Source organism: Oncorhynchus mykiss, chromosome 15, assembly GCF_013265735.2.
Source record: "Oncorhynchus mykiss isolate Arlee chromosome 15, USDA_OmykA_1.1, whole genome shotgun sequence".
Classification (NCBI taxonomy): Eukaryota; Metazoa; Chordata; class Actinopteri; order Salmoniformes; family Salmonidae; genus Oncorhynchus; species Oncorhynchus mykiss.
In genome coordinates, this window is record NC_048579.1 from 17,309,695 (window position 1) to 17,337,079 (window position 27,385).

Sequence of the window (27,385 nt, forward strand, 5' to 3'; positions counted from 1 at the left end):
GCATTTAAGGTGCTATCACCTTATCTGCTGTTGAAGTGGACCAGACTGGTCCACTTCATGTCTGACTGACTCATTGGTAAGACGAAGCAACACAGGCCAGGTTCTTCTTGCTAAACTATGTGTAGCAGTGTGTTGCGTTCTTCTACAGAATTTTTATAGGCAATGGGATATTTCATAATTTTGCTTGATATTTAAATGTTAAATCGACAGGTTTCTAAGTTTAACTCACAGTTCTTCTACGCTCTGTGTTTGAAAGGTTGGGGCTATTACCCTTTTCACACTACTGAGTTGACTATCCAAAAGGATAATGTGAAATAACATTTCCAAACCAGTATGGTTTGGGTTGGCACAATGGTGTGAAAACTGCTATGTGATACCAGTCTGGTCCAGTTCCCATAAGGCATTGTTCCATTCTCAGTGGTACTGGACCAGATATCTATCCGTTGCAATTCCTCTCAGGTTTGCTCCATTTGGACGGTAGCCATTTTGGCTCTTTGTATAGAAGGGAGAGTTTGGTTGGGTTGGCCACTACCCTTCTGCCTCAACGAGGCCTCTTTCAGGGGTTGTTGGGAGAAAAGTGTGCTCAAACAATCGGTATGGCGAGATGAAAACTCTCCCTTTTTTATGAAATATTTATATTTCTGCTTGGTGTGGATTAGGAAAGAGAACCCTGAACCACACTGTAATGCGATTACAGCAGTCGTGTTTAATGATTATTTTCAACAAAGCAACGGAGGATTATGGTTTGAAGAGAAGGGGTGACATTATTTTGAAGGGGTTACTTTATTTTCATTACTCCCTATGTAGTCTCTGAAGAGTTGATGGGTGTAATTAGCATAGAAATAGAATTATGGAACATTGACTTGAATGGGAATGTCTGTTATATTCATTCTATTTCTATGGTAATACGTTCTTGTCTGGGACGTCCCACGCCGGGCTTGGTCCTGTCTGCGACGACATCCCACAGAATATCCTTCCCATTCTTTTTTTTTTTTTCATTAAACCTTTATTTAACTAGTCAAGTCAGTTAAGAATAACTTCTTATTTACAATGCCTCAAGGAAGTCGCTGGTGCACGCACGGGCGGTAATTGCCCAACGCTCGGTGTAAAAATGTGTTTGCTGGTTGTTGCATGTTGGCCCCCCCCGGCCAAGGGTTTTTAGAACGAGGGAGGGAAAGGGAGCGAGAGCAACATAAAAGTGCTGACTTGAGTCATTTTGACTTCAAGGCCCCATTCTTTCTCTGCTCCTGACGGCTTTCATTATTCAAAGACGAGCTCTCATTCTCGGGCCGCGGTTTAAATGTCAGTCTATATTCAGGTGCTACTGTCAGGTTCGCTGGCCTTGTATCAGAGCACTTCATTTAAGCAGTCTTTTTAAAAATCATAATAGCACTTCTCTACCATTACCGAGGTCGGCTTCAACTTCAACCTGGGTTTTGAATCCAAATGCATTTTGCTTCTTAATTTCAATGGCGAGGCATGATGAAAACGAATGAGATTTTATGTGGAGAAGCAACATTTCTTTTTAGACTGGGAGGGGTTAGAGCTGAAATGTGTGAATAACTTGACAATTGTTGTTAGCACGTGTGAATTGATGTTTAAAACACTTTTAGTAAGTGCCAAAACTGAAATCTGTGCTTATTTAGAAGCATTTCATGTAGCAAGTGTAGATCAAGCATAGGGCCTCCAATGACAGTGTCTGACTAAAACTGAACAGCTAAACTGGGGGTCTGTTCAGGAGGATGCAACTGCAGGATGTTTAGCTAGAAATGTATTCTTTGGAACAGATATGATTCTGTCAGGTTGACAGGGAATCGTGTCAGGCTCTGTTCTATTTCTATCTGCAATGTTCAGAAAGTTTCAAATAAAATACCCCCCCCCCCCCGGTTGGGTAATATTGAGTGAAAACCAGGAACATCTATGAATTCGAACTAGCTTTCTTAATTCTCATTCTCGCTCGCTCGCCCTCTCTCTCTCGGACTCTGTCTCTGTCTGTGTTTTGCAGTGCTGTGCATACTGTAAGCGCCTTGGAGCATCTATCAAGTGCTGTGAGGATGGCTGCTGCCGCTCCTACCATTTCCCCTGCGCTGCCGCCGCTGGAACTTTCCAGGACCTGCGCCGACACACTCTCCTATGCCCAGACCACCTCCAGCTGGCCTCACAAAGATGTGAGTATATACCCTTTGTCCCACTGGGAGAATGAGGATAACTAGATTTCACAATAGATGTCTAGTAGACAAAAGGCCAACACTAGACACAACACAAGGCTTACAATAAGTGGCATAATATTTATGCCAACTCTTATTTATTCTGATTCTTACTGAAGAACCAATTCTAACTGATTTCACATCTGATATTTCCCTTGGTCACAAGCAGCCATGACATGCTGCAGAGTCAGTGTCACACAGGTTTCATGAAATTCACTCTGTCTTGCCAAAAAGTACCCTTTTTTATGTTTTGGCTAGTATGTGAAATTCAAAGTGATGTTACTTTCTCATTGAATAAAATATCTTTACACATGATGATTCTTGAAAAAATGTGCACCATTTATGTTAACGTAATGGTCCATAAAGTTACGTCCCAGTCCATGTGTTCAGTGAAATGTTCCTTTTGGAGTATGTTGTCCCTTTAAATATAGTCCCTCCCTGAACTGTCCCTTTAATATTAAGTCCCCTCCATGAACTGTCCCTTAAACTCTGAGTCCTGAGATCCCAGCAAAAATGACAAGTTATTTATCTGCATGTCCAGCCCTTTTATTCAGCCCCACAATGAATTGTTTTACCACTTTCCTTTCAGGAAAACCAGGGCTACAGGTAGAACACAATTTGACATAAACAGTTGTATTCATGAGTGTTATTGACAAATGTCCATAAATAAATAACTGTCCGCCAAAGCAAAAACCTGATAAAAGTAAATGTAATTTGAATGCTGTAAGTGCAGATTTATTTTACTCACTGGGAAATGAATATCCAACTAGTCACTAACAACTGTGCGGAATTTGGCGTTTGTGACAGAAACTGATCTTATTACAGTATTATAAACACTACGTCCTAGGATTTCCTATGATCTTCTATGTAGAAGAACCCCTTACCTTCAACCGACTCTTGCAGCCTGTGAGTGTCATAGAGTAAAACATGTAACGTGTGTGTTCGTGAGAGTAGCTTTTAATAGTTAGTTTGTAACTCAAATCATTCAGACTCTACAGACATCTTTGTAAAAAGACCAGGGCCCCTTCGGGATCTGCCCTTGTCTCACAAACACCTCTAGCTCAACCCACGTTAATCACACAGACGGATGCAGAAGAAATGGACAAATCCAATGGTACAACCCAGAAGTCTGCAACTCAAACACACAATGTTTAAAAGGGGTTACCGTGGGACTCATTGGGTTAATATGATTTTCCTCCTTACCTACAGTTAAAGAGGAGGTGAAGTGCTTGTTGTGTGGCAGTGCTGGGGACCTGCAGGACCTGCTCTTCTGCAGCTTGTGTGGGCAGCACTACCACGGGGCGTGTCTGGACGTGAGTGTCACCCCCCTGAAGAGGGCCGGGTGGCAGTGCCCCGAGTGCAAAGTCTGTCTGACCTGCAGGTAATGGCTGTGTGCCCTAGTAGCCATTTGTGCTAGTTAGCTGTGTGCGCTATTAACCATTGCGCTAGTAGCCATCATGTGGTGTTGTCACGTAGTTGACTGACAATGGCAAAGTTAACAATTACCTAAGATAACTGAGTTGACACAAAATGGACCCCATTCCTAACTCTGTCACTCCCCTGAGCCATAGTCCACTCACCATTCATCCTCATCCCGAGTGGAAAAACTCCACTGACTTATGTGATTTCTATCAGGGATAGCTATGAACTAATAGGAAAACATGTCTGGTCCTGCACCCAGCTGAATATAGACAGCCCACTGTTTTTTTTGTTCTTCAAAGAAACCGAAAAAAGAATTGAGCCATTTGGGAGATGGTGTTGAGGAGTCCGTTTCGATCTGGTTGGAGTTTTCTGTTTTCTGAAGGGTCTATAGGAAGATAAAAGGGGAAAGAGTCTTATTTTTTTGCATGTGGAATTAATAACAAGCGTATTTTGCAGAAGCATTGGAGCATTAAAAGAAAAGATAAGAGAGCTGGTGAGATTTGTGTGCATACTGTGTTTGATCAGCCCCAAGCTCCCTACACATACAACCAGCCAAGCAAAGTAAATTCCTTCGCAGGGTAGTCTGCTTTAATGTAAAGTGTTTTTCTTTGTGGAAGGGGGTGTGTGTGTGTGTGTGTGTGTGTGTTTGTGTGTGTTGTGGTGGGTGTGTTGTAGGGCTATGTGCGTGTGTGTGTGGTCTCTGTAGTGTGTGTGGTTGGGGAGGCTCTGTGTGTGTGTGTAGTTGTATATGCTTGTGAGGAGTCACATTTTGGGGGAGTATAGTAAAGAATAGATGAAAGACTGGGATGACTAAATCTGAGAGATGATGAGTCAAAGTGCTCCAGGAGTGGAGAGTTGAAGCCAGCAAATGAAGTAATTGGAAACCAAAAGAGCATGAACTACTGGTGTGTCTCTTTTTTTTTTTTTGTGTGTTTTTTGTTGAATTTTGACCCCTTTTTCTCCCCAATTTCGTAGTATCCAATTGTTGTAGTAGCTACTATCTTGTCTCATCGCTACAACTCCCGTACGGGCTCGGGAGAGACGAAGGTTGAAAGTCATGCGTCCTCCGATACACAACCAACCAAGCCGCTGCTTCTTTAACACAGCGCACATCCAACCCGGAAGCCAGCCGCACCAATGCGCCGGAGGAAACACTGTGCACCTGGCCACCTTGGTTAGCGTACACTGCGCCCAGCCCGCCACAGGAGTCGCTGGTGCGCGATGAGACAAGGACACCCCTACCGACCAAGCCCTCCCTAACCCGGGCGACGCTAGGCCAATTGTGCGTCGCCCCACGGACCTCCCGGTCGCGGCCGGTTACGACAGAGCCTGGGCGCGAACTCAGGGACTCTGTCTCTTTTTAAGGACAGCTTTTTAAGATTTTTGTAGAGTTTGCTTAACTCTGAACGTGTTCATTTCATGGAAGTGAGCTCCCCTACTAAGACCATGTTTTTGGTAGCGTAATGATTAGCACGCTAGCCTTTGGGGAGTGAAGTGTTGTTGATTTGAGATGGAATCCCATGTGGGACATGCAGGTTTATTTCTGTTGCATTGGCTTGTCGTGGGCTGTCAATCAAATCACATTTTATTAGTCATATGTGCCGAATACAACAGTGAAATGCTTAATTATGAGCCCCTAACCAACAATGCAATGTAAAATAAAATAAAAAATACGAATAAGAACTTGTTAAGAATTTATAATAATTTGTTCTTAATTTGTTAACTGACTTGCCTAGTTAAATAAAGTTTAAATATAACATTTTTGAGGGAGATCACATTTGAGATTGTGGGCATTGAATGCCTGCTGCCTATATGTACTACTGGGATAAGAGGCCTACTGTAAAGCCTGTATGTAGGGATAAGAGGCCTACTGTAAAGCCTGTATGAAGGGATAAGAGGCCTACTGTAAAGCCTGTATGTAGGGATAAGAGGCCTACTGTATAGCCTGTATGTAGGGATAAGAGGCCTACTGTAAAGCCTGTGTGTAGGGATAAGAGGCCTACTGTAAAGCCTGTGTGTAGGGATAAGAGGCCTACTGTAAAGCCTGTATGTAGGGATAAGAGGCCTACTGTAAAGCCTGTATGTAGGGATAAGAGGCCTACTGTAAAGCCTGTATGTAGGGATAAGAGGCCTACTGTAAAACCTGTATGTAGGGATAAGAGGCCTACTGTAAAGCCTGCACCATGGTGTTGAGCTGAGATAAGCTTACAAGGGAGAGTTGGAAAAGCTTAGTGAAAATATAGTGCCGTTTTAATAACAGATGGGGAGCTGGGGAATTGGTGGGGGGAGAGGGATGGGGGCCAGGGGGTGTTGGTTAGGCAGCAGCAGCACTCAGAGTGATATAGGGACGTGTGTGTGCGTGACTCCACTGCACAGCTGTAAATATCAGATGACGTTCTCATTCAGGTTTGATTCTTGTCATCTGAAATACAGGCTACTGGGATTTGATAGATTTCTGGTCTCTAGCCTCTTCACTAATACCATAACCACACACACACACACACACACACACACACACACACACACACACACACACACATAAATCTTACATTTAGGTCTCTTGATTTATTCTATGAACAACATTCATGCATCCAAAATCTGCCACGGAGGAATGGTTCTCGATGGCGGGTGCCTTTTAATGGTGCGTTTGATTGGCTCGACTAATTTAGAATCTTGACGTTCAGGGAATTGGATTCTATGAAGGAAATGTGTTCTTTTCTCGTTCCTGTAACAACTTATGTGTCCCAGGTAATGGAAAAAGACGTCATGTTCACAACGTGGTGTGTGAGATAATTTGTGTGTTATAAAATGTATTGCATTGAACATAATCAGTGAGGGTTTTTTTTATCCCCCACTGACAAACCAAATTTGAGTTCTCAACTGTCTGGCTGGCTTTCTTTTATTCCTTGTACTTTATTGATAAATGAATGTAGTTGGTCTTATTCCTAAACTCTGAATCAGTCAGCGATAAAGAACCTATAGACACTGAGACCCTGGAGGACCAGACTCAATGATCCCTCTCCTGAACCACACAGTTCAAAACCAAAGTGACAGTTGAAAATGGTTAGGATGTCTGTCTTTGCGGTTGGGAAACATAAACCCTAGTGCTGTCCATACTACAGTACTCCCATGCTGTTTTTCTCTCTAGTCTAGGTTATGTGTGTGTTACATTGGGTGTGTAATTTTGTGTGTGTCGTATATTATTGTGTGTGTGTAATATTTCTCCCTTGTGTGTGTGTGTGTGTTGCAGGAACCCGGGGGAGGACAGCAAGATGCTGGTCTGTGACATGTGCGATAAAGGCTATCACACCTTTTGTCTCCAGCCTACCATGAAATCCATCCCCACCAACGGCTGGCGGTGCAAGGTAAGAAACACTCCAAACACTTTATACAACACAGGGAATACCGTCGGGCCGAGACAGGAGAGTATGCATGAGGTATAAAGTGCTGTCAATTTACCCCACGGGGGAAATGCTCTGAAGGAACGTGCGTGAAGCTCTTGTCTTTTTGAAGCAAGTCTCCTTGCACCGTTTCACCCTTCCCCCGGCCTCTCTCTCTTTTCTGTTCCTCCCTCTGTCTCTCACTCTTGTTATTTTCCCCCTCTCTCTCCGTCTCTCAATTGCCTCCTAAGACTCTTCCGTCTGTTTTACCGTACCCCCATTCCTCTCATTCTTGCACCTCCCTCTCTCTCTCTCTCTCTTTTTCCGTCTCTCTCCATCCCTCCACTGTCCCCTAAGAGTCTCCCAGCTGTTTTTATCCAGCAGTTGAAAATAGCTTTTTGGGCTTTTAGTGCCTTTTTGTAGTGGCTTTTTGTGCTGCAGGAGGTGGGGGGAGATACAAACCTCAAACATGGGCAGTAAAGTTTGTTTCCCCCGGCTTTGCTGTGGGTTGCAGTGGGGGCACACAAGCACCCAAGCTTTCATCTCTGCTATTGAGCTCTGTATTAAGTCATAAAAGGGAGATTCTGGGCTTAGTGTGGTTGCTAAAATGGAGGGAGGAAAAAACTGTAGATATATAAGAGTAGAGTGCCATAAGCTGAGATGGCCCCCAACCTTTTTACCGTACTGTAAAGGGGAACAGTATTTCTTATTGCATTCTGGAAGACTCGGGACTTGTGAGGATTTCTTTGTTTCAATCTTTTATCTTTCAAACCAAAATGTTTGTTTTCATTCACCCATTTTACTTAGTTACTGTGTGGTACAAAGGGGAGAAGTCTAAAATGTCTTCCCAGGACCCGCAATGCTGCTGTTTTGTCTACACATTTTATTGGAGCAGAGATTCATCATGTTGCGCCATTTTAAAGGGAAAATCCATTCAAGATACACAATTGTCAAAAAAATATATACAGTACCAGTCAAAAGTTTGAATACACCTACTCATTCCAGGGTTTTTCTTTATTTTTACTAGACATTACAACTATGAAATAACATGTTAAACAAATCAAAATATATTTGAGATTTTTCAAAGTAGCCACCCTTTGCCTTGATGACAGCTTTGCACACTCTTGGCATTTATATATATTTTTATTAGTCCACTGTTGACACAGTCCCAAAATGCTTTGCATGTCAGCAGTCACGGTTTCAAGTTATTGGATTTTCAAGAAGCAAAGTATCACCGGCCACATCATGATGATGCAAAACATTTTGCGACTGTATTAGCAGTGGGCTAATGAAAAAAAATACAAAAATATAGATTGAGTGGATTTTCCCTTTAAAATTTGATTGGAAGAATGCTGCCTCATTTCACTGTAAAGGCATTGCCTTAGGTCCATAGATATCCATGGTCATTTGGACCCTTATAAGATACTGCCAATTGAAACCCACCATTCTCATTGACATCCGCACTGGGGTGAATTTACAAGTCTCCTTGTCTGTGGAGGCAGGAGATTGAGATGTAATCTGAGCTAATCCATTTCACATCCGCCCCTTCACCCTGCCAGCACCCATACGCACAGGGGTGAGAAGAGACGTGATAGGGGATGAAGGAGTGACATGACGAGGTGAGGATAAATTGAGGGGTGAAGGTTGGGGGACAGAGGGAGGGAGGGATGAGTAAGAGTGTTGCAAAACGGAGGGATCGACTGGGAGTGGAAAGGAAGGGTGAAACAATGGAGGGATGAAGAGAATGGCAGAGGATGGATAGAGATTAGAGGTCGACCGATTATGATTTTTCAACACCGATCCCGATTATTGGAGGACCAAAAAAGCCGAAACCGATTAATCGGACGATTTTTATTTATTTATTTGTAATAATGACAATTACAACAATACTGAAAGAACACTTATTTTAACTTAATATAATACATCAGTAAAATCAATTTAGCCTCAAGTAAATAATGAAACATGTTCAATGTGGTTTAAATAATGCAAAAACAAGGTGTTGGAGAAGAAAGTAATATGTGCCAATATGCAATATGTGCCATGTAAAAATGTGTGCCATGTGAAATATGTGCCATGTATAAAAAGCTAACGTTTAAGTTCCTTGCTCAGAACATGAGAACATATTAAAGTTGGTGGTTCTTTTTAACATGAGACTTCAATATTACAAGGTAAGAGGTTTTAGGTTTTAGTTAATATAGTATTTATAGGAGTATTTCTCTCTATACCATTTGTATTTCATATACCTTTGACTATTGGATGTTCTTATAGGCACTATAGTATTGCCAGTGTAACAGTATAGCTTCCGTCCCTCTCCTCGCCCCTACCTGGGCTTGAACCAGGAACACATCGACAACAGCCATACTCGAAGCAGCGTTACCCATCGCGCCACAAAAGCCGCGGCCCTTGCAGCGCAAGGGGAATAACTACTCCAAATCTAAAAGTGCGTGACGTTGGAAACGGTATTAGCGCACACCCAGCTAACTAGCTAGCCATTTCGCATTGGTTACACCAGCCAATAGGCTGATAGGCTTGAAGTCATAAACAGCGCTGTGCTTGCGAAGAGCTGCTGGCAAAACGCACAAAAGTGCTGTTTGAATGAATGATTACAGGCCTGCTGCTGCTCAGTCAGATTACTCTATCAAATCAGACTTAATTATAACATAATAACACACAGAAATACGAGCCTTTGTTCATTAATATGGTCGAATCCGGAAACTATCATTTCAGAAACAAAACGTTTATTATTTCAGTGAAATACGGAGCCTTTTGGGTATTTTATCTAACAGGTGGCATCCCTAAGTCTAAATATTCTTGTTACATTGCACAACCTTCAATGTTATGTCATAATTACGTAACATTTTGGCAAATTAGTTGGAAATGTGCCAGTTAGCCCAAACTGCTGCATATACCCTGAAATGACACAATTTCACCTAGTTAATATTGCCTGTTAAACTGGATTAGTAGTTATAACTAACTAGTGATTATGATTGATTGATTGTTTTTTATAAGATAAGTTTAATGCTAGCTAGAAATTTACCTTGGCTTCTACTGCATTCGCGTAACAGGCAGGCTCCTCGTGGAGTGCAATGGTTAGAGCGTTGGACTAGTTAACTGTATGGTTGCAAGATTGGATCCCCAGAGCTGACAGGGTGAAAATCTGTCGTTCTGCCCCTGAACAAGGCAGTTATTCTGCCACCGTTCCTAGGCCGTCATTGAAAATAAGAATGTGTTCCTAACTGACATGCCAAGTTAAATAAAGGATTATTATTTTTATTTTTTTTAATACCGATTTCCGATTGTTATGAACTTAAAATCGGCCCTAATTAATCGGCCATTCTGATTAATTGGTCGACCTCTAATAGAGATACCTCTCTGATCCCATTCCTCTGATCATCAGCTGGCCATCAGCTCTACCTCTTTCTCTCTCTGTCTCTCCGTCTCTCTTTTTTTCTCTGCCTCTGTCTGTTATTAATCCCTGTCTGTCTCATGGTTACAGCACACTGTACTGCCAAGACAAATTTTGCTATCCGAGGCCTGCTAGCACACACACACACACACACACACACACACACACACACACACACACACACACACACACACACACACACACACACACACACACACACACACACACACACACACACACACACAACTCCTCTCCCCCATCTTATCCCCATCTCCAGAATCCCAGTCGGGCACTAATTTTCTCCAAAATAGACATTGGGTGACTATCTCTACCTCTTTCCTTTCTTCCCCTGGCCCACAGGCAGGGCCTGACCAACAGCGATAGTATTCACCAATTCTCTCCCCCCCCGCTGTTGGACATGAGCTGGCCACTGGAGCCAAGCCATAGGGGTGGTTTGTCACTAATAGGCCAGTGGACTTTAGAAGGGAAGGGTGTGTGTGTGGTAGGTTTGGGGGTTGTGCAGAGAAGCTTTAGAATGAGCTTGTTCCTCCTCACCCCTGAAATCTCGGAATTCCGCTGATCCTTTCGAACGCTAATGTAATTTCCAGCTGGCTGGTCCATAGGCTCATTGCAAAGGAAGTTGGGGAAATGTAAGTTCATTATTATCATTGCGTAATCCAATACAGTGATCACGTGTTTGAAATGGCTGTCATAAAGATGTTTTTTTTAATCAGTTTTAATGACTGACATTACAAATTATAAATGGCAACCAGTTTGATCCTCTGTTTGGGCATTTTCAACCAACACTCTTATAGAACAGTTTCATGCTTCATAACAATGTGAGGTCAGTTGGCGGTTGGAAGGAGGTTGGCAGAAATAAACACAACTTTCTTTGGTATGTGTGGTCAATCTGCTGCCATCTAGCTAAGCATTCTGTAGCCTCTGGGTGTTGTTTAAATGTTTTTTTCAAATGTATTTTCGCATGTTGTAGTTTTGGCACTCTAAACTTTTGGTTGTTGACAATGGAAATCTAAATATTGAATTGTTCTGTAATACAATGAAGCCATATGTAGAGTGTAACTAACGTGTCATGTCTCTGTCCTACCCTCTCTCTCCAGAACTGTCGGGTGTGTTCTTTGTGTGGGGTCAGGCAGGCGGGCCAGTGGGCCCACAATATCACACTATGTGAGGGTTGCCACGGGCAACCAGAGGAGCCCGCCACCGCCCTGCCATGCCCACTGTGTGTGAGGGACCAGGGCCGCGGGGACGCCCCTAAGGACCTCCTCCTCACCTGCCACACATGCAAGAGGTATGCCTCAATCTGTCACTGTGGTTACTGTCGATTTACAGTAAATTTGGAAAGTATTCAGACCCCTTGACTTCCACATTTTGTTAGGTTACAGCGTTATTCCAATTTTCAAAAAGTCGGGTGTCTGAATACTTCCTGAATGCACTGCATGTTATGGTCTCCTGCACTGCTGATGGATGCCGTGCCTCATTCTGTAGCCGTGGTTACTTAAGCAATAAGGCACGAGGGGGTGTGGTATATGGCCAATACACTACTGCGACGGGCTGTTCTTACTTGCAACGCAGAGTGGCTGGATACAGTCCTTCTTAGTGGTATATTGGCCGTATACCACAAACCCCCAAGGTACCTTATTGCTATTCTAAACTGGTTAACGTAATTAGAGCAATAACAATAAATGTTTACTGTGGTATACGGTCTGATTTACCACGGCTGTCAACCAATCAGCATTCAGGGCTTGAACCACCCAGTTTATAATGTTGATTATGTTATGGTCCCCCACACTGCTGATGGATGCCGTGCAAGACAATGAGCTGATACACAGTAGAGCTACAATATTTATTTAGTATGTGACTAGCCTGTTCCCAAATCTGTTAGAAGCTGTGGTCATTGTCATGTTATGACATGAGGGGTTCCTACAGCACAAATCTGGGACCAGGCTTATATGTATCAGTCTGTGGTAGGGATGGGCACGTTTTTTTGAATATCCGAACACATGTTAATATTGAAATATTTGCAAGTATTCATTTTCAAAGAAAAATAAATCATAGGCCTATATTAACAATGAAAAGGCTTTGTCTAAATGTAATTATCTTTGACATTGCTACACACAAGGATCTACCATGACATTTGGAATTCTTAAATTCAATTAAACTGTAATTCTGACGTGCGCCCCCATAAAAAGACATATCATAGTCTACACGGGTTTCTCATGTTTGTTGTTATTGTTGGCCACTGGGCAGCATGCCAGTTCCCAAGTTTAAGCCTAAGTTTTTATATACATGTATTTCGACTCTCTGGATATCCGAAAACATGTCATGATATATTATTTGAATAGTGAAATGATTTGAAATGCCCATCCCTAGTCAGTGGTGTGTACTGTATCTGCCACATGGGGCCTCTTTCAGTGTATCATCTGTCTCGTTACGTGTGATTGAGCTATTTATTGACTAACGATGTGGATTGACACCCCGCTGTCGGCGTCATATAATGAATTGGATTATAATGTGGTTTACAGCTGGAGACTGTCACACCGCCAAAGAGTTAATATCTCAGATGGATTATAACTGAATTGGTTTTACAAGCTTTACAGATCGGAAAACTTAGCATTACAGAGTTGTAGCCCAGTAGGTTAGTTTAGTTTGTTTCACAGCTTACAAATGGTCAATACCAAAGGTCATCTCCAGTTCACCAACTGGCCCAGCGCACCAGCCAATCCCGGTAACTTAAAACAATTCATTGTTAGTTTACTGGCTACGTGAGCCTCTATACCAACTACTATTATTAACCAATCACTGAGCTGGATCTGGCAGCTCTGCCAAGAGCTAAGGTTTTTCCACAACAGAGCGATTGTTGCCCCCAGTGACCACTGGAAGGTCGTTACGGCAATCCAGAGCTCATGCAGTTGGCGGCATAGTGATGCCTTTGTGATGAGGGGTCGGGAAAGTAAAGACCACTATGGCGACTGGATTGGTTTATCCAAGGTCCAGCAAGTTGCTTGAGGGTCAGGCATATCGTTCACCGTAGAGGACACTTCCTGGCATCCAGGGAAGTAAATAGCCGCTGCAAACCCAAATCAACCCCTAGCCCCTTCAAACTCAAGTCTGGACCTCGAAGCCAGTTCCACTTTATTTTTTAATTGTTATCCTCTAATCAGGGACTGATTTTAGACCTGGGACAACAGGTGTGTATGCTTTCAGTTGAGCGTACTAGCTCTTCGTGGGTCTACCGGAAGTTGATGCTTTTGCTATGCAACCTCTTGTTAGATATTTAGCATAACACATTTCTAGTTAGACATTTTACGACTTTGGGTGTGTTCTTAAATTCAATATGGAGTGCCAGAGTGCGCTCGTAAATTCAGAGCATTGTCAGATTGTCCGTTTGTACATTCAACGTGTTTCGCTCTCGGAGCGCACACTGGACGCTCGGGCCGAGGAGTAGGGTTGATTTGAGCGTTCTGACCTTACAACGGCAGTCAGGCACCCAAGCTAACGTTGGCTAGCTTGCTAGCTACTTACAGACACAAATGAGACCACTCTGACCATTTTACTCGCCCTAGCAGAGCTGGTTAGGCAGTTTTCATGTTATCCAGAGCGCTGGTGACTAACTGCTGTTGGCAACACTCAATTATGCTTTTTTTTGACACCGGCTATATTCAACGGGTGTTGCATGCTCGTAAATTCATTATTCTGCGCTCTGGTACACTCAGAGGAGAGTCCTCTGACATCGTAGTAGATAGCCCGAGAGAATTTACGAAAGCACCCGAATGTCCGTTGAGAACACGCAACGACTATACCAGATAAGAATGACAGGAATAATCAAGTCAATAAACGTTGGGTAGTTAGTTAGTTAGTCTATAGTTAATATACTGGCAAGTTTGATGTAAGTAGCCAACTAACTTTAGGTAGCTAGCTAACAACATATCGGTACATACTGCTGTAATGATACGCTATGTAGTTCGTAAGGACAGCATGGCTAACAAATTGTCAGCCAATAGGATGTGTTGGGTAACTTATTTTAAGTCATTTATTTCATTGCTCAACATTTTCTTAACATTTGTCATAATTAGTTAAAGCAATGAATTTGTATCTGCTCTCGTGGTACTTCGACTGCATATTTCTGGAATATTTTTTAAATCTGGAAACGGTGTGAAGCTATACCCATTTCCTGAATTGCATTATGGGCCGCAAATTACGGAAATAGTGTCCTCTGCGTCTATACTTCATATTTTAGCGAATTTAGTTTGACATCCGGGAACTTTTGGCATACTAACTATATCCATACTATGACCAATAATCATACTACTCAATTTACATCACAAATAGACTGATTAGTGTGGTTAGTATGAGTATTCGAACACAACTCAGCTCCCGAGGAGGGCTGTAATGGCCATCCTCTGAGGCCCCTCATATGTACTTCTAAGCATACTCACATTGCTGAGTGGGGCTCACAGTGTGTCCAAACCTTTGACTGGTACTACTTTATATATATTTTATTTTTAAAAACTCAGCAAAAAAAGAAACGTCCTCACTGTCAACTGCGTTTATTTTCAGCAAACTTAACATTTGTAAATATTTGTATGAACATAAGATTCAACAACAGACATAAACTGAACAAGTTCCACAGACATGTGACTTACAGAAATGGAATAATGTTTCCTTGAACAAAGGGGAGGTCAAAAGTAACAGTCCCTATCTGGTGTGGCATCTCCTCCTCATGGACTGCACTAGATTTTCCAGTTCTTGCTGTGAGATGTTACCCCACTCTTTCACCAAGGCATCTGCAAGTTCCCAGACATTTCTGGGGGGAATGGCCCTAGCCCTCACCCTCCGATCCAACAGGTCCCAGACATGCTCAATGGGATTGAGATCCGGGCCCTTCGCTGGCCATGGCAGAACACTGACATTCCTGTCTTGCTGGAAATCACGCACAGAACGAGCAGTATAGCTGGTGACATTGTCATGCTGGAGGGTCATACTCCTTTGGCCGTCTTTCCTTTCAGTTCTCTGCTGCCAAAATATATTTGAGATGCTTCTAATTAGCCACCCTTTGCCTTGATGACAGCTTTGCAACTCCTCCCAAACCATCTCAATTGGGTTGAGGTTGGGTGATTGTAGAGGCGAGGTCATCTGATGCAGCACTCTATCACTCTCCTTGGTCAAATAGCTCTTACACAGCCTGGAGGTGTGTTTTGGGTCATTGTCCTGTTGAAAAACAAATGATAGTCCCACTAAGCGCAATCCAGAGGGGTTGGCGTGTCGCTGCAGAATGCTGTGGTAGCCATGCTGGTTAATTGTGCCTTGAATTCTAAATAAGTCACTGAAAGTGTCACCAGCAGAGCACCACCACCTCCATGCTTCACGGTGGGAACCACACATGCGGAGTTCCTCTGTTCACATACTCTGTGTCTCACAAAGACACAGCGGCTGGAACCAGAAATTTCATTTGGACAGATTTCCACTTGTCTAATGTCCATTGCTCATGTTTCTTGGCCCAAGCAAGTCTTATTGGTATCCTTTAGTAGTGGTTTCTTTGCAGCAATTCAACCAAGAAGGCCTGATTCACGCAGCGTCTGAACAGTTGATGTTGAGATGTGTCTGTTAACTTGAACTCCGTAACGCATTTATTTGGACTGCAATCTGATGTGCAGTTAACTCTAATGAACTTATTCTCTGCAGCAGAGGTCTTCCTTTCCTGTGGCGGTCTTCCTTTCCTGTGGCGGTCTTCCTTTGCTGTGGCGGTCTTCCTTTGCTGTGGCGGTCTTCCTTTGCTGTGGCGGTCTTCCTTTACTGTGGCGCTCGTCATGAGAGCCAGTTTCATCATTGCGCTTGATGGTTTTAGAGACTGCACTTTAAGAAACTTTCAATGTTCTTGAAATTATCCGTATTGACTGACCTTCGTGTTTTAAAATAATGATAGACTGTCCTTTCTCTTTGCTTATTTGAGCTGTTCTTAACATAATATGGACTTGATCTTTTACCAAATAGGGCTATCTTCTGTATACCACCCCTACCTTTTCACAGCACTACCTCATTGAGCTGGTTGAGAGAATGCAAATCTGTCATCAAGGCAAAGGGTGGCAACATTGAAGAATCTCAAAACATATATTTTATTTTATTTATTTATAGTTTAACACTTTTTTGTTACTACATGATTCCATATGTGTTATTTCATAGTTATGTCTTCACTATTATTCTACAATGTAGAAAATATAAAGAAAACCCTGGAATGAGCCAAGCTGAGAACATTTTTGTTTATGCCCAGCTCATGAGGCCCCTTGATGTGAGGCCTTCAGCAATGGCCTCTTCTGCCTAATAGTAAGTCCGCCAGTGGTCGCTGGAGGAGCACAATTCCCCATAATGACCCTCTGCAGACTGCGGACACTCGCGTGGGGGGCCCTCTCGACACAGCCGGCTGCCAGGCCAAGGTGCCTGCGCAGAAATGTAATTACTGCAGACAGGGAGAGCCAGAGAGAAAATTGAACAGGAGACAAGTCAGGCTGCAGGCACCCCACTGGAACACACCTGCATCAGGGTGACAGGGAAGAGTAGGGTGGGGGTAGAGAGGGGGGGGGGGGGGGGTAAAGGGAGAGACTGGCGGAGAGAGCATTGCAGAGGAAGCGAGGGGGGGAGCAAGGCAGAGTAAGCAGGAGGTGGGTGGGGGGCAATAAAGGCAGGAAGAGTAGAGGAGAGTGAGCGACTGGGAAACGCAGCTGGGAGAGCAAACCCACAAACCACAGGCTTAGAGTCCCTGCCATGAAGGCTTACTGACTGATGATGAGCCCAACCTTCCTGGCTAGAATGTTGTTTCATGCTTAATGCTTTGGGGTGGATGTCAAATAACTATTCCTGGTGTAAGGAATGATTTACTGAGTTGAAAACCAGCTTCACATGTATGAAAATTAAATCTTCACTGTTATGATGAAGCATGTGATTGTGGTACGTTCCAGTCATAAGTATTTCTTGCATCATCTTAGTCATGTCAGGTAGCAGTAAAGTAAAGCTGTTTTTTTATTTAATTGTGTTTGGTGGTTCTCAGGTGGCTTCATGGTGAGTGTGAGATGCAGGCAGGGGGCAACTTGGACCTCCACCCACAGGCCGACTACATCTGCACCGTCTGTAAGCAGGTGGAGAGCGACATGGTGGAAACCCCGGCCAGCCCCATCCAGGAATCCACAGAACCAGAACCAGAACCCACTATGGGTAAGAAACACACAGCTCTGTACAGCTGTCATTTACCTACAGTTGAAGTCGATAGTTTACATACACTTAGATTGGAGTCATTAAAACTTGTTTTTCAACCACTCCAAAAATGTCTTGTTAACAAACTATAGTCTTGGCAAGTTGGTTAGGACGTCTACTTTGTGCATGACGCAAGCAATTTTTCCAACAATTGTTTACAGACAGATTATTTGACTTATAATTCACTGTATCACAATTCCAGTGGGTCAGAAGTTTAAATACACTAAGTTGACTGTGCCTTTAAACAGCTTGAAAAATTCCAGAAAATTACGTCATGGCTTTAGAAGCTTTTGATAGGCTAATTGACAGCATTTGAGTCAATTGGAGGTACACCTGTGGGATGTATTTCAAGGTCTACCTTAAAACTCTGTGCCTATTTGCTTGACATCATGAGAAAATCAAAAGAAATCAGCCAAGACCTCAGAAAAAAGATGAAAAAGTCTGGTTCATCCTTGGGAGCAATTTCCAAACGCCTGAAGGTACCATGTTCATCTGTACAAACAATAGTATGCAACACCATGTGACTCAGCCTTCACACCGCTCAGGAAGGTGCCGCGTTCTGTCTCCTAGAGCTGAACGTACTTTTGTGCGAACGGTGCAAATCAATCCCAGAACAACAGCAAAGGACCTTATGAAGATGCTGGAGGAAACGGGTACAAAAGTATCTATATCCACAGTAAAACGAGTCCTATATCGACATAGCCTGAAAGGCTGCTCAGCAAGGAAGAAGCTGCTGCTCCAAAACCGCTATAAAAAAGCCAGACTACAGTTTGCAACTGCACATGGGGACAAAGATTGTACTTTTTGGAGAAATGTCCTCTTGTCTGATGAAACAAAAATATAACTGTTTGGCCATAATGACCATCATTATGTTTGGAGGAAAAACGGGGAAGCTCGCAAGCCAAATTACCAAATTAAATACCAAATTAAATATAAATCATGCCTTACCTTTGACAAACTTCTTCTGTTGGCACTCCAATATGTCCCATAAACATCACAAATGGTCCTTTTGTTCGATTAATTCCATCCATATTTATCCAAAATGTCAATTTATTTAGCGCATTTGATCCAGAAAAACATTGGTTCCAACTTCCGCAACATGACTAGAAAATATCTCAAAGGTTACCTGTAAACCTTGCCAAAACATTTCAAACTACTTTTGTAATACAACTTTAGGTATTGTTTTAAAGTAAATAATCGATAACATTGAAGACTGGATGATCTGTGTTCAATACAGGAAGAAAATTAACTGACGCTATATTTCTGGTCATGCGCCTCTATCAAAGAGTACACATTAAGTGACCCTTGTTTTGAACAGGGCTACTTCTTCATTACACAAAGGAAAAACCTCAAGCAATTTCCAGAGACTGGTGACATCCAGTGGAAGCAGTAGGAACTGCAAGCAAGTCCCTTAGAAATCTGGATTCCCAATGAAAAACCATTGAAAAGAGTGACCTCAAATAAAAAATAAAAAATAGTTTGTCCTCGGGGTTTCGCCTGCTACATAAGTTCTGTTATACTCACAGACATGATTCAAACAGTTTTAGAAACTTCAGAGTGTTTTCTATACAAATCTACTAATAATATGCATATCTTATATTCTGGGGATGAGTAGCAGACAGTTGAATTTGGGCATGCTTTTCATCCAAAATTCCAAATGCTGCCCCCTATCCTAGAGACGTTAAAGCTTGGTCGCAAATGGGTCTTCCAAATGGACAATGACCCCAAGCATACTTCCAAAGTTGTGGCAAAATGGCTTCAGCATTTATTTCTGTAGGTCTAACAGGAGTTTGTGAGCGCACTCAGCACAGCTTCAGCTTGTGTAGAGGGAGCGATCGGAACACGAGTGAGTGAAACACTGAGGGGATTTAGGTAGAACTGTGTGACGCTTGTCTTGGTTTATTTTTTTGTCGCCCTGCATATGCACATGTACAAATGGAACACTGAAGTCAAAGCAAATTAATGTTGTTTTCCAGAGTCTTGTTGACTCTGGAATAGTGCTGTAGTCTGACTGATTAGTGTTGTAGTACTGTTGACTGTGGAATAGTGTTATTGTCTAGTTGACTGTGGAATAGTGTTGTAGTCTTGTTGACTATCAGAATAGTGTTGACTGTGGGATAGTGTTGTAGTCTTGACTATGGAGTAGTGTTGTAGTACTGTTGACTGTAATAGGGTTATTGTCTTGTTGATTTTGCGGAAAGGTGTTGTAGTCTAGTTGACGACTATGGACTAGTGCTGTAGTCTAGTTGACGACTATGGATTAGTGCCGTAGTCTCGTCGTTGACGACTATGGACTAGTGCCGTAGTCTCGTCGTTGATGACTATGGATTAGTGCCGTAGTCTCGTCGTTGACGACTATGGACTAGTGCCGTAGTCTCGTCGTTGACGACTATGGATTAGTGCCGTAGTCTCGTCGTTGACGACTATGGACTAGTGCCGTAGTTTCGTCGTTGACGACTATGGACTAGTGCCGTAGTTTCGTCGTTGACGACTATGGACTAGTGCCGTAGTTTCGTCGTTGACGACTATGGACTAGTGCCGTAGTCTCGTCGTTGACGACTATGGACTAGTGCCGTAGTCTCGTCGTTGACGACTATGGACTAGTGCCGTAGTCTCGTCGTTGACGACTATGGACTAGTGCCGTAGTCTCGTCGTTGACGACTATGGACTAGTGCCGTAGTCTCGTCGTTGACGACTATGGACTAGTGCCGTAGTCTCGTCGTTGACGACTATGGACTAGTGCCGTAGTTTCGTCGTTGACGACTATGGATTAGTGCCGTAGTCTCGTCGTTGACGACTATGGACTAGTGCCGTAGTTTCGTCGTTGACGACTATGGACTAGTGCCGTAGTTTCGTCGTTGACGACTATGGACTAGTGCCGTAGTTTTGTCGTTGACGACTATGGACTAGTGCCGTAGTCTCGTCGTTGACGACTATGGACTAGTGCCGTAGTCTCGTCGTTGACGACTATGGACTAGTGCCGTAGTCTCGTCGTTGACGACTATGGACTAGTGCCGTAGTCTCGTCGTTGACGACTATGGACTAGTGCCGTAGTCTCGTCGTTGACGACTATGGACTAGTGCCGTAGTCTCGTCGTTGACGACTATGGACTAGTGCCGTAGTCTCGTCGTTGACGACTATGGACTAGTGCCGTAGTCTCGTCGTTGACGACTATGGACTAGTGCCGTAGTCTCGTCGTTGACGACTATGGACTAGTGCCGTAGTTTTGTCGTTGACGACTATGGACTATTGCCGTAGTCTCGTCGTTGACGACTATGGACTAGTGCCGTAGTTTCGTCGTTGACGACTATGGACTAGTGCCGTAGTCTCGTCGTTGACGACTATGGACTAGTGCCGTAGTTTTGTCGTTGACGACTATGGACTAGTGCCGTAGTTTCGTCGTTGACGACTATGGACTAGTGCCGTAGTCTCGTCGTTGACGACTATGGACTAGTGCCGTAGTCTCGTCGTTGACGACTATGGACTAGTGCCGTAGTTTCGTCGTTGACGACTATGGACTAGTGCCGTAGTCTCGTCGTTGACGACTATGGACTAGTGCCGTAGTCTCGTCGTTGACGACTATGGACTAGTGCCGTAGTCTCGTCGTTGACGACTATGGACTAGTGCCGTAGTCTCGTCGTTGACGACGACTATGGACTAGTGCTGCATAGTTCAGGTATTCCCAAACAGGGGTACCCGCAATGCCGTCGGGGGTACGCCAAATAAAAATGTGATTCACATCTGCATAATCTGCACAATTTTCAAAGTGCAATTATATTTTCCAACGAGGCTATACATTTGGGTGAGTTTTTTTTTCTCTCTCTCGCCCGAGTAGCCTTGTTTCACTGCCAAAAATGAAATTAAGCCATCTAGTGTTCTTCGAAATAACACAATGTTAAATACAGGTAGCCTAGTCAGAGCCTAGTCAAATAATTAACATCCAATCACATTAACCGTTACTCTCTCGCGGGAAACCTTCACTCTTGCGCAGACATTTAGAACTGAAACATGACCATTTGAAAAATAAGCCACAGGAGTTTTTTGAGTGAGAATAAAGACGACTTCCAAGTATTAAGACTATAAAAGCAACAGATACCATTCATAAGAAGGGGCTAGAAGCGTCTTATATGGTGATCTACCGAGTGGCTAGGACATGCAAGCCACATTCTATTGTGGAGGACTTAATTATTCCTGCTGCCGCGGATATGGCTGGGACGACGCTAGGGGAAAAGGCAAAAAACTATACAGACAATGCCTTCATCAAACAACACTGTTTCACAACGCATCAGTGACATCCTCTTCTGCAAACCACTGGAAACCAGGACAACATGAGAGGATATTTTAAATTATTGTGACATAAGTGGTCAAGATGCGTTGGTTTCTGTACTGATGGCACAAAAAGCCATGACGGAGACATAATGGAGTGGTAACGTGCGTGCAAGCAGTTGCTCCCGATGCCACTTGTGTACACGGCATCATCCACCGAGAGGCTCTTGCTGCCAAGGGAAAGCCTGACAGCTTGAAAGACGTTTTGGACACTACAGTGAAAATGGTTAACTTTGTTAAAGCAAGGCCCCTGAACTCTCGTGTATTTTCTGCACTATGCAATGATATGGGCAGCGACCATGTAACGCTTTTACAACATACAGAAGTGCGCTGGTTATCAATGGGCAAAGTATTGAATGTTTTTTTTACAATATTGAGAGACAAGCTTAAAGTTTTCTTTACTGACCATAATTTTCACTTTTCTGACCGCTTGCATGATGACGAGTTTCTCACACGACTGGCCTATCTGGGTGATTTGTTTTTTCTCGCCCGAATGATCTGAATCTAGGATTACAGGGACTCTCCAACTATATTCAATGTGAGGGACAAAATGAAGGCTATTATTAAAAAGTTGGAGCTCTTCTCTGTCTGCATTTACAAGGACAACTCACAGGTCTTTCCATCGTTGTATGATTTTTTTTTTGTGTGCAAATGAACTCAAGCTTACGGACAATGCCAAATGTGATATAGCGAAGCACCTGAGTTAGCTGGGGGTGTGCAATTACGCAGGTACTTTCCCAAAACGGACGACACAAACAACTGGATTCGTTATCCCTTTCATGCCCTGCCTCCAGTCCACTTACCGATATCTGAACAAGAGAGCCTCATCGAAATTGCAACAAGGGGTTCTGTGAAAATGTAATTTAATCAGAAGCCACTGCCAGATTTCTGGATAGGGCTGCGCTCAGAGTTTCTTGCCTTGGCAAATCTCGCTGTTAAGACACTGATGCCCTTTGCAACCACGTACTTATGTGAGAGTGGACTCTCGGCCCTCACTAGCATGAAAACGAAATGTGTGTGGAAAATGATTTAAGACTGACACTCTCCAATACAACCCAACATTGCAGAGTGATGTGCATCCTTTCAAGCACACCCTTCTCATTAACCTGTGGTGAGTTATTCACATTTTTTTAATTCAACAAATAAGGTTTTATATGTAAGATGGCTAAATAATGAGCAAAATTAGCGATTATTATTATTTGTGACCTGGTCCTATAAGATCTTTTTGTCACTTCCCCCAAGCCGGGTTGTGACAACTCACACTCATTCTTATGTTTACTAAATGTATTGTATAGTGTGTGTGTGGCAGGCTTACAATGATGGCAAAAAACAACATTTGAGAGTGCGCTGACCCTGGTGCTAGAGGGGGTACGCAGCTGGAGGTTGAATGTTTGAAGGTGTACGGGACGATAAAAAGTTTGGGAACCACTGGTCCAGTTGATCATGTAGAATGTCGTTGTAGTCTTGTTGACTATGTGGAATAGTATTGTAGTCTTGCTGACAATGTGGAAAAGTGTTGTGGTCTAGCTGACTGTGGAATAATACTGTAGTCTAGTTGTTGACTGTGGAATAGTCGTGTAGTCTTTGCATTAGTGTGTAAACATGTTGTTGTGTTGACTATGGAACAGTGCTGTAGTCTTTGACTTAGTTGTGTTCTTGTTGACTGGAAAATAGTTGTGGTCTTTTTGACTGTTGACTATGTGCTGTAGTAATGTTGACTGTGTAATTAGGGTCATTGTCTACCTGACTATGTGGAATAGTGCTGTAGTCTTGTTGTTGACTATGTGGAATAGTGCTGTAGTCTTGTTGACGATTTAGCTCAAACAAACTGGCCTGATCACATTTTCTGGACAATAACTAATTGGGTTTGGGGTTTTGTTAAGTGTTTTTGGAGGATGCAGTTAAATTCTGCCGATACTCAAAGGGAAGGTCCACACAGCATTGTCTGAATCCCTTCCATCCACTCCATCTCTCTGAGCCAGGCAGCGAGTGGTGGGAGAGAAATGCATCAATTACTGGCTTCCTGTATTCACAGAACCAGCTGGTGACCTATCATGGGCTGGCCCCACCAGCTAAAAGCCAATCTGATTTCCCTCGAAGGCGTTATTACCGGGCCTAATGAAAATGGACCCGGTTCCCAACCCGCTTGGCACCCAGATGAATTGCGGCGTGGATTTGTTGTGATTTCCCCCTTTCTCCTCCTCTCCTCTCCCTGTAGCCACCCATCAGCCTTCTCCAATGCCTTTTTGGTGTGTGTGTGTGTGTGTGTGTGTAAGAGTAGGATATGAGGGATTGTGTTAGTGTGTGCAAGCGGGATGCACATGCATGTATGCAAACGCATCAGTGTGTGTGCGCGCATACAGTGGGGCAAAAAAGTATTTAGTCAGCCACCAATTGTGCAAGTTCTCCCACTTAAAAAGATGAGAGGCCTGTAATTGTCATCATAGGTACACTTCAACTATGACAGACAAACTGAGAGAAAAAAAATCCAGAAAATCACATTGTAGGATTTTTAATGAATTTATTTGCAAATTATGGTGGAAAAGAAGTATTTTGGCGAATATAAGAGTAAAATGATTCAATGTGCGCACTCGCTACATGTAGCTCTTCCTTTGATCTCAAAACAAGCACATCTGTTCATGCTGTTAACGCAGTCCAGTTCAATTGAGTGGCACCATTCCATATTTGCATATAGGTCTATTTGCATATAGGCCTACTGCAGTTCTGATTGGTTATTGCACACCGGTCTGTGTCTCACGACTGTCTGCCTTACCTATTTCTCTGTCTTGTTCGTTCCCTCCCTCCCATTCCCCCTCCCCTGCCCTCTATTTCTGTGCTGCTCATAGGAGAAGAAGTGAAAGGTCTCTCCTTGGGCACATATAGGCTGAATGCCTGGGACTGGGTGATGACGGGGATGTGTTCTAGAGAGGCGGAGACAAGAGATGGGGGGGGGGGGGTTGACTAAGCCCCCTTTTCACACTTTATATCCTGTTGGCTCTATTATTTCTCTACCGGTCCTATCTCACTTTCTCTCCCTCTCTCCGGTCTTCTCTCCTGCTTTCTACATCTACCCTGTCTCTTGATCTAGCCAGTGCAGCTGAGGCTATGGTGTTGTGTGTGTTTCAGTGTGATTGGAACTTCAGCACCTTTAAAAAAAAAAAAAAATTCTACCACTCCAGACAATGGGAGCTCTTGCCTCAATGTCAAGGGTGTGATTCAAGCAAGGGCCTTTTTATTGCAGGGTGTGTCCCAAATAGCACCCTATTCCCTATGTAGTGCTTTACTTTTGACCAGGGCCCGCTCCCTTTGTATTACATTAACTACATCATTCTAGTGGGAGTCTCATCTGGAGGTCGACCGATTATGATTTTTCAACACCGATACAGATTATTGGAGGACCAAAAAAGCCGATACTGATTAATCGGCCGATTTTTATTTTATTTGTAATAAAGTACAATTACAACAATACTGAATGAACACTTATTTTAACTTAATATAATACATCAATCAAATACATAATGAAACATGTTCAATTTAGTTTAAATACTGCAAAAACAAAGTGTTGGAGAAGAAAGTAAATGTGCAACATGTGCCATGTAAGAAAGCTAACGTTTAAGTTCCTTGCTCAGAACATGAGAACATATGAAAGCTGGTGGTTCCTTTTAATAACCTCTTGCAGCTCCCCCCCTACTTTGTGCAATTTCTGCCTGAAGACATACCCAAATCTAACAGCCTGTAGCTCAGGCACAGAACCAAGGATATGCATATTCTTGGTACCATTTGAAAGAAAACACTCTGAAGTTTGTGTAAATGTGAATTGAATGTAGGAGAATAACACACAATAGATCTGGTTTAGATAAAACAATGAAAACAGTTTTTTCTTTTTGTATCATCTTTAAAATGAACAAGATAAAACAAACATTCAGATAGGATGATGGGGACAATTTCAGTGAAAAATATAAGAGGGCAACACTACTTGTGCAAAGTTTCAGAATGATAACTTCCAAAATGAGTGTGCTACATGACATTTATCATGAAGTCCCCCAGGTGTCCCACACAAGTAGCCCAAATGTACCCAAGTGGCCAAATTGGTGAAGGTATACATTTTGAAACAAATAACTATATACAAAATACCAAAATGGTATTCTAACCCCCCCCCCCACCCCCAAAATAACATGGGTAACTATTTAAACACTTTCAATATTTGGAAGACCCTCACATAAACGACTGCAGCATAAATACTGGAGGCTGAGACAGGAGGGATCAGGAGACACTGTGGCCCCATCCGATGAGACCCCCGGACAGGGCCAAACAGGAAGAATATAACCCCACCCACTTTGCCAAAGCTCTACAAATATTGTGCTGCTGATGCCATGTGCCATAGCAGTCTCTTTCTGCTGTAAAGCAGAGGGTCACCAAGCATGTGGTGCAAGTGATCGGGGACTTCATCTTGCAAACAACACAGCGACGCCTCCATGCTGTGCCCTTTTGGCCCTTAGGCACATCCATACATGCAGAAATAAATTTAAGCAGATGAGCACTTGGCAGGAGCAGAAGGGACAGAGGTAGAGTAGGTAGAACGTGGTGCTGCAGCAAGCAAGCTCCTTGATTACCAGCTCTCTGAAGGCTTTCTGTGAGAGGAAGGGCTTTCCACAGCTCTTAGCCATGTCCTTGTGTAGGATGAATGCATTCACCAGAGCAATGTCGATGAAATGATAGAAGAACGTCTTGTACCATTTCATTGTCTTATGTAGAACATTGTAATAGCCTGTTAGCGCATCTGATAGGTCGACACCTCCCATGCTCTTGTTGTAGTCCTTTACTGCAGTTGGAATGGGGACATTTTTGGTGGTCCATGCCCCGGCACTGTCCTTCACACGTCTGACAACATGATCCCCACTGAAGGACTTGTGGATTGTTGTGCACATCACCACCTCTCTGGTATCCATCCACTTTACAAAAAGCAGGCCATCTTCACGGATCCATCGCATGGTCCCCCGCTGAGCCCGCTTAGGCATGTCGTTCACCTTCGTCTTCGGAAAGCCCACCCTGTTGGTACGAATGGTGCCACAAGCCCACACATCCAGCTTCCTAAGGTCTGCAAACAGGGTAGGGCTTGTGTAGAAGTTATCCACAAACAGTTTGTAGCCCTTCCCTAGCGGTTGAAAATCCATTAACTCCATTACAGAGTCATAGCTAAGTCCCTTACCGGTAGCAAAACTGTTCTTCCCCTCATAGACTAAAAAATTGCATGTGTAGGCACACACAGAATCAGCCAACACAAACAGCTTGTAACCCCACTTGGTTGGTTTGTTTCTCATGTACTGTTTGAGGCCAATTCTGGCCTTTGAGGCTACCATCCTCTCATCTATTGACAC

At 43.3% G+C, this 27,385-nt stretch overlaps 1 protein-coding gene across 1 annotated transcript in view; it reads left to right on the top strand.

The window, feature by feature from the left end:
• Positions 1–27,385, top strand: part of LOC110490933 (histone-lysine N-methyltransferase 2C) — a 228,806-nt gene that overhangs the window by 65,538 nt on the left and 135,883 nt on the right. The window contains exons 7-11 of the mRNA XM_036945610.1: positions 2,006–2,168; positions 3,417–3,588; positions 6,880–6,994; positions 11,534–11,724; positions 17,479–17,642. Coding sequence (XP_036801505.1) covers positions 2,006–2,168; positions 3,417–3,588; positions 6,880–6,994; positions 11,534–11,724; positions 17,479–17,642 — 805 coding nt within the window. The remainder of the gene's footprint in view (positions 1–2,005; positions 2,169–3,416; positions 3,589–6,879; positions 6,995–11,533; positions 11,725–17,478; positions 17,643–27,385) is intronic.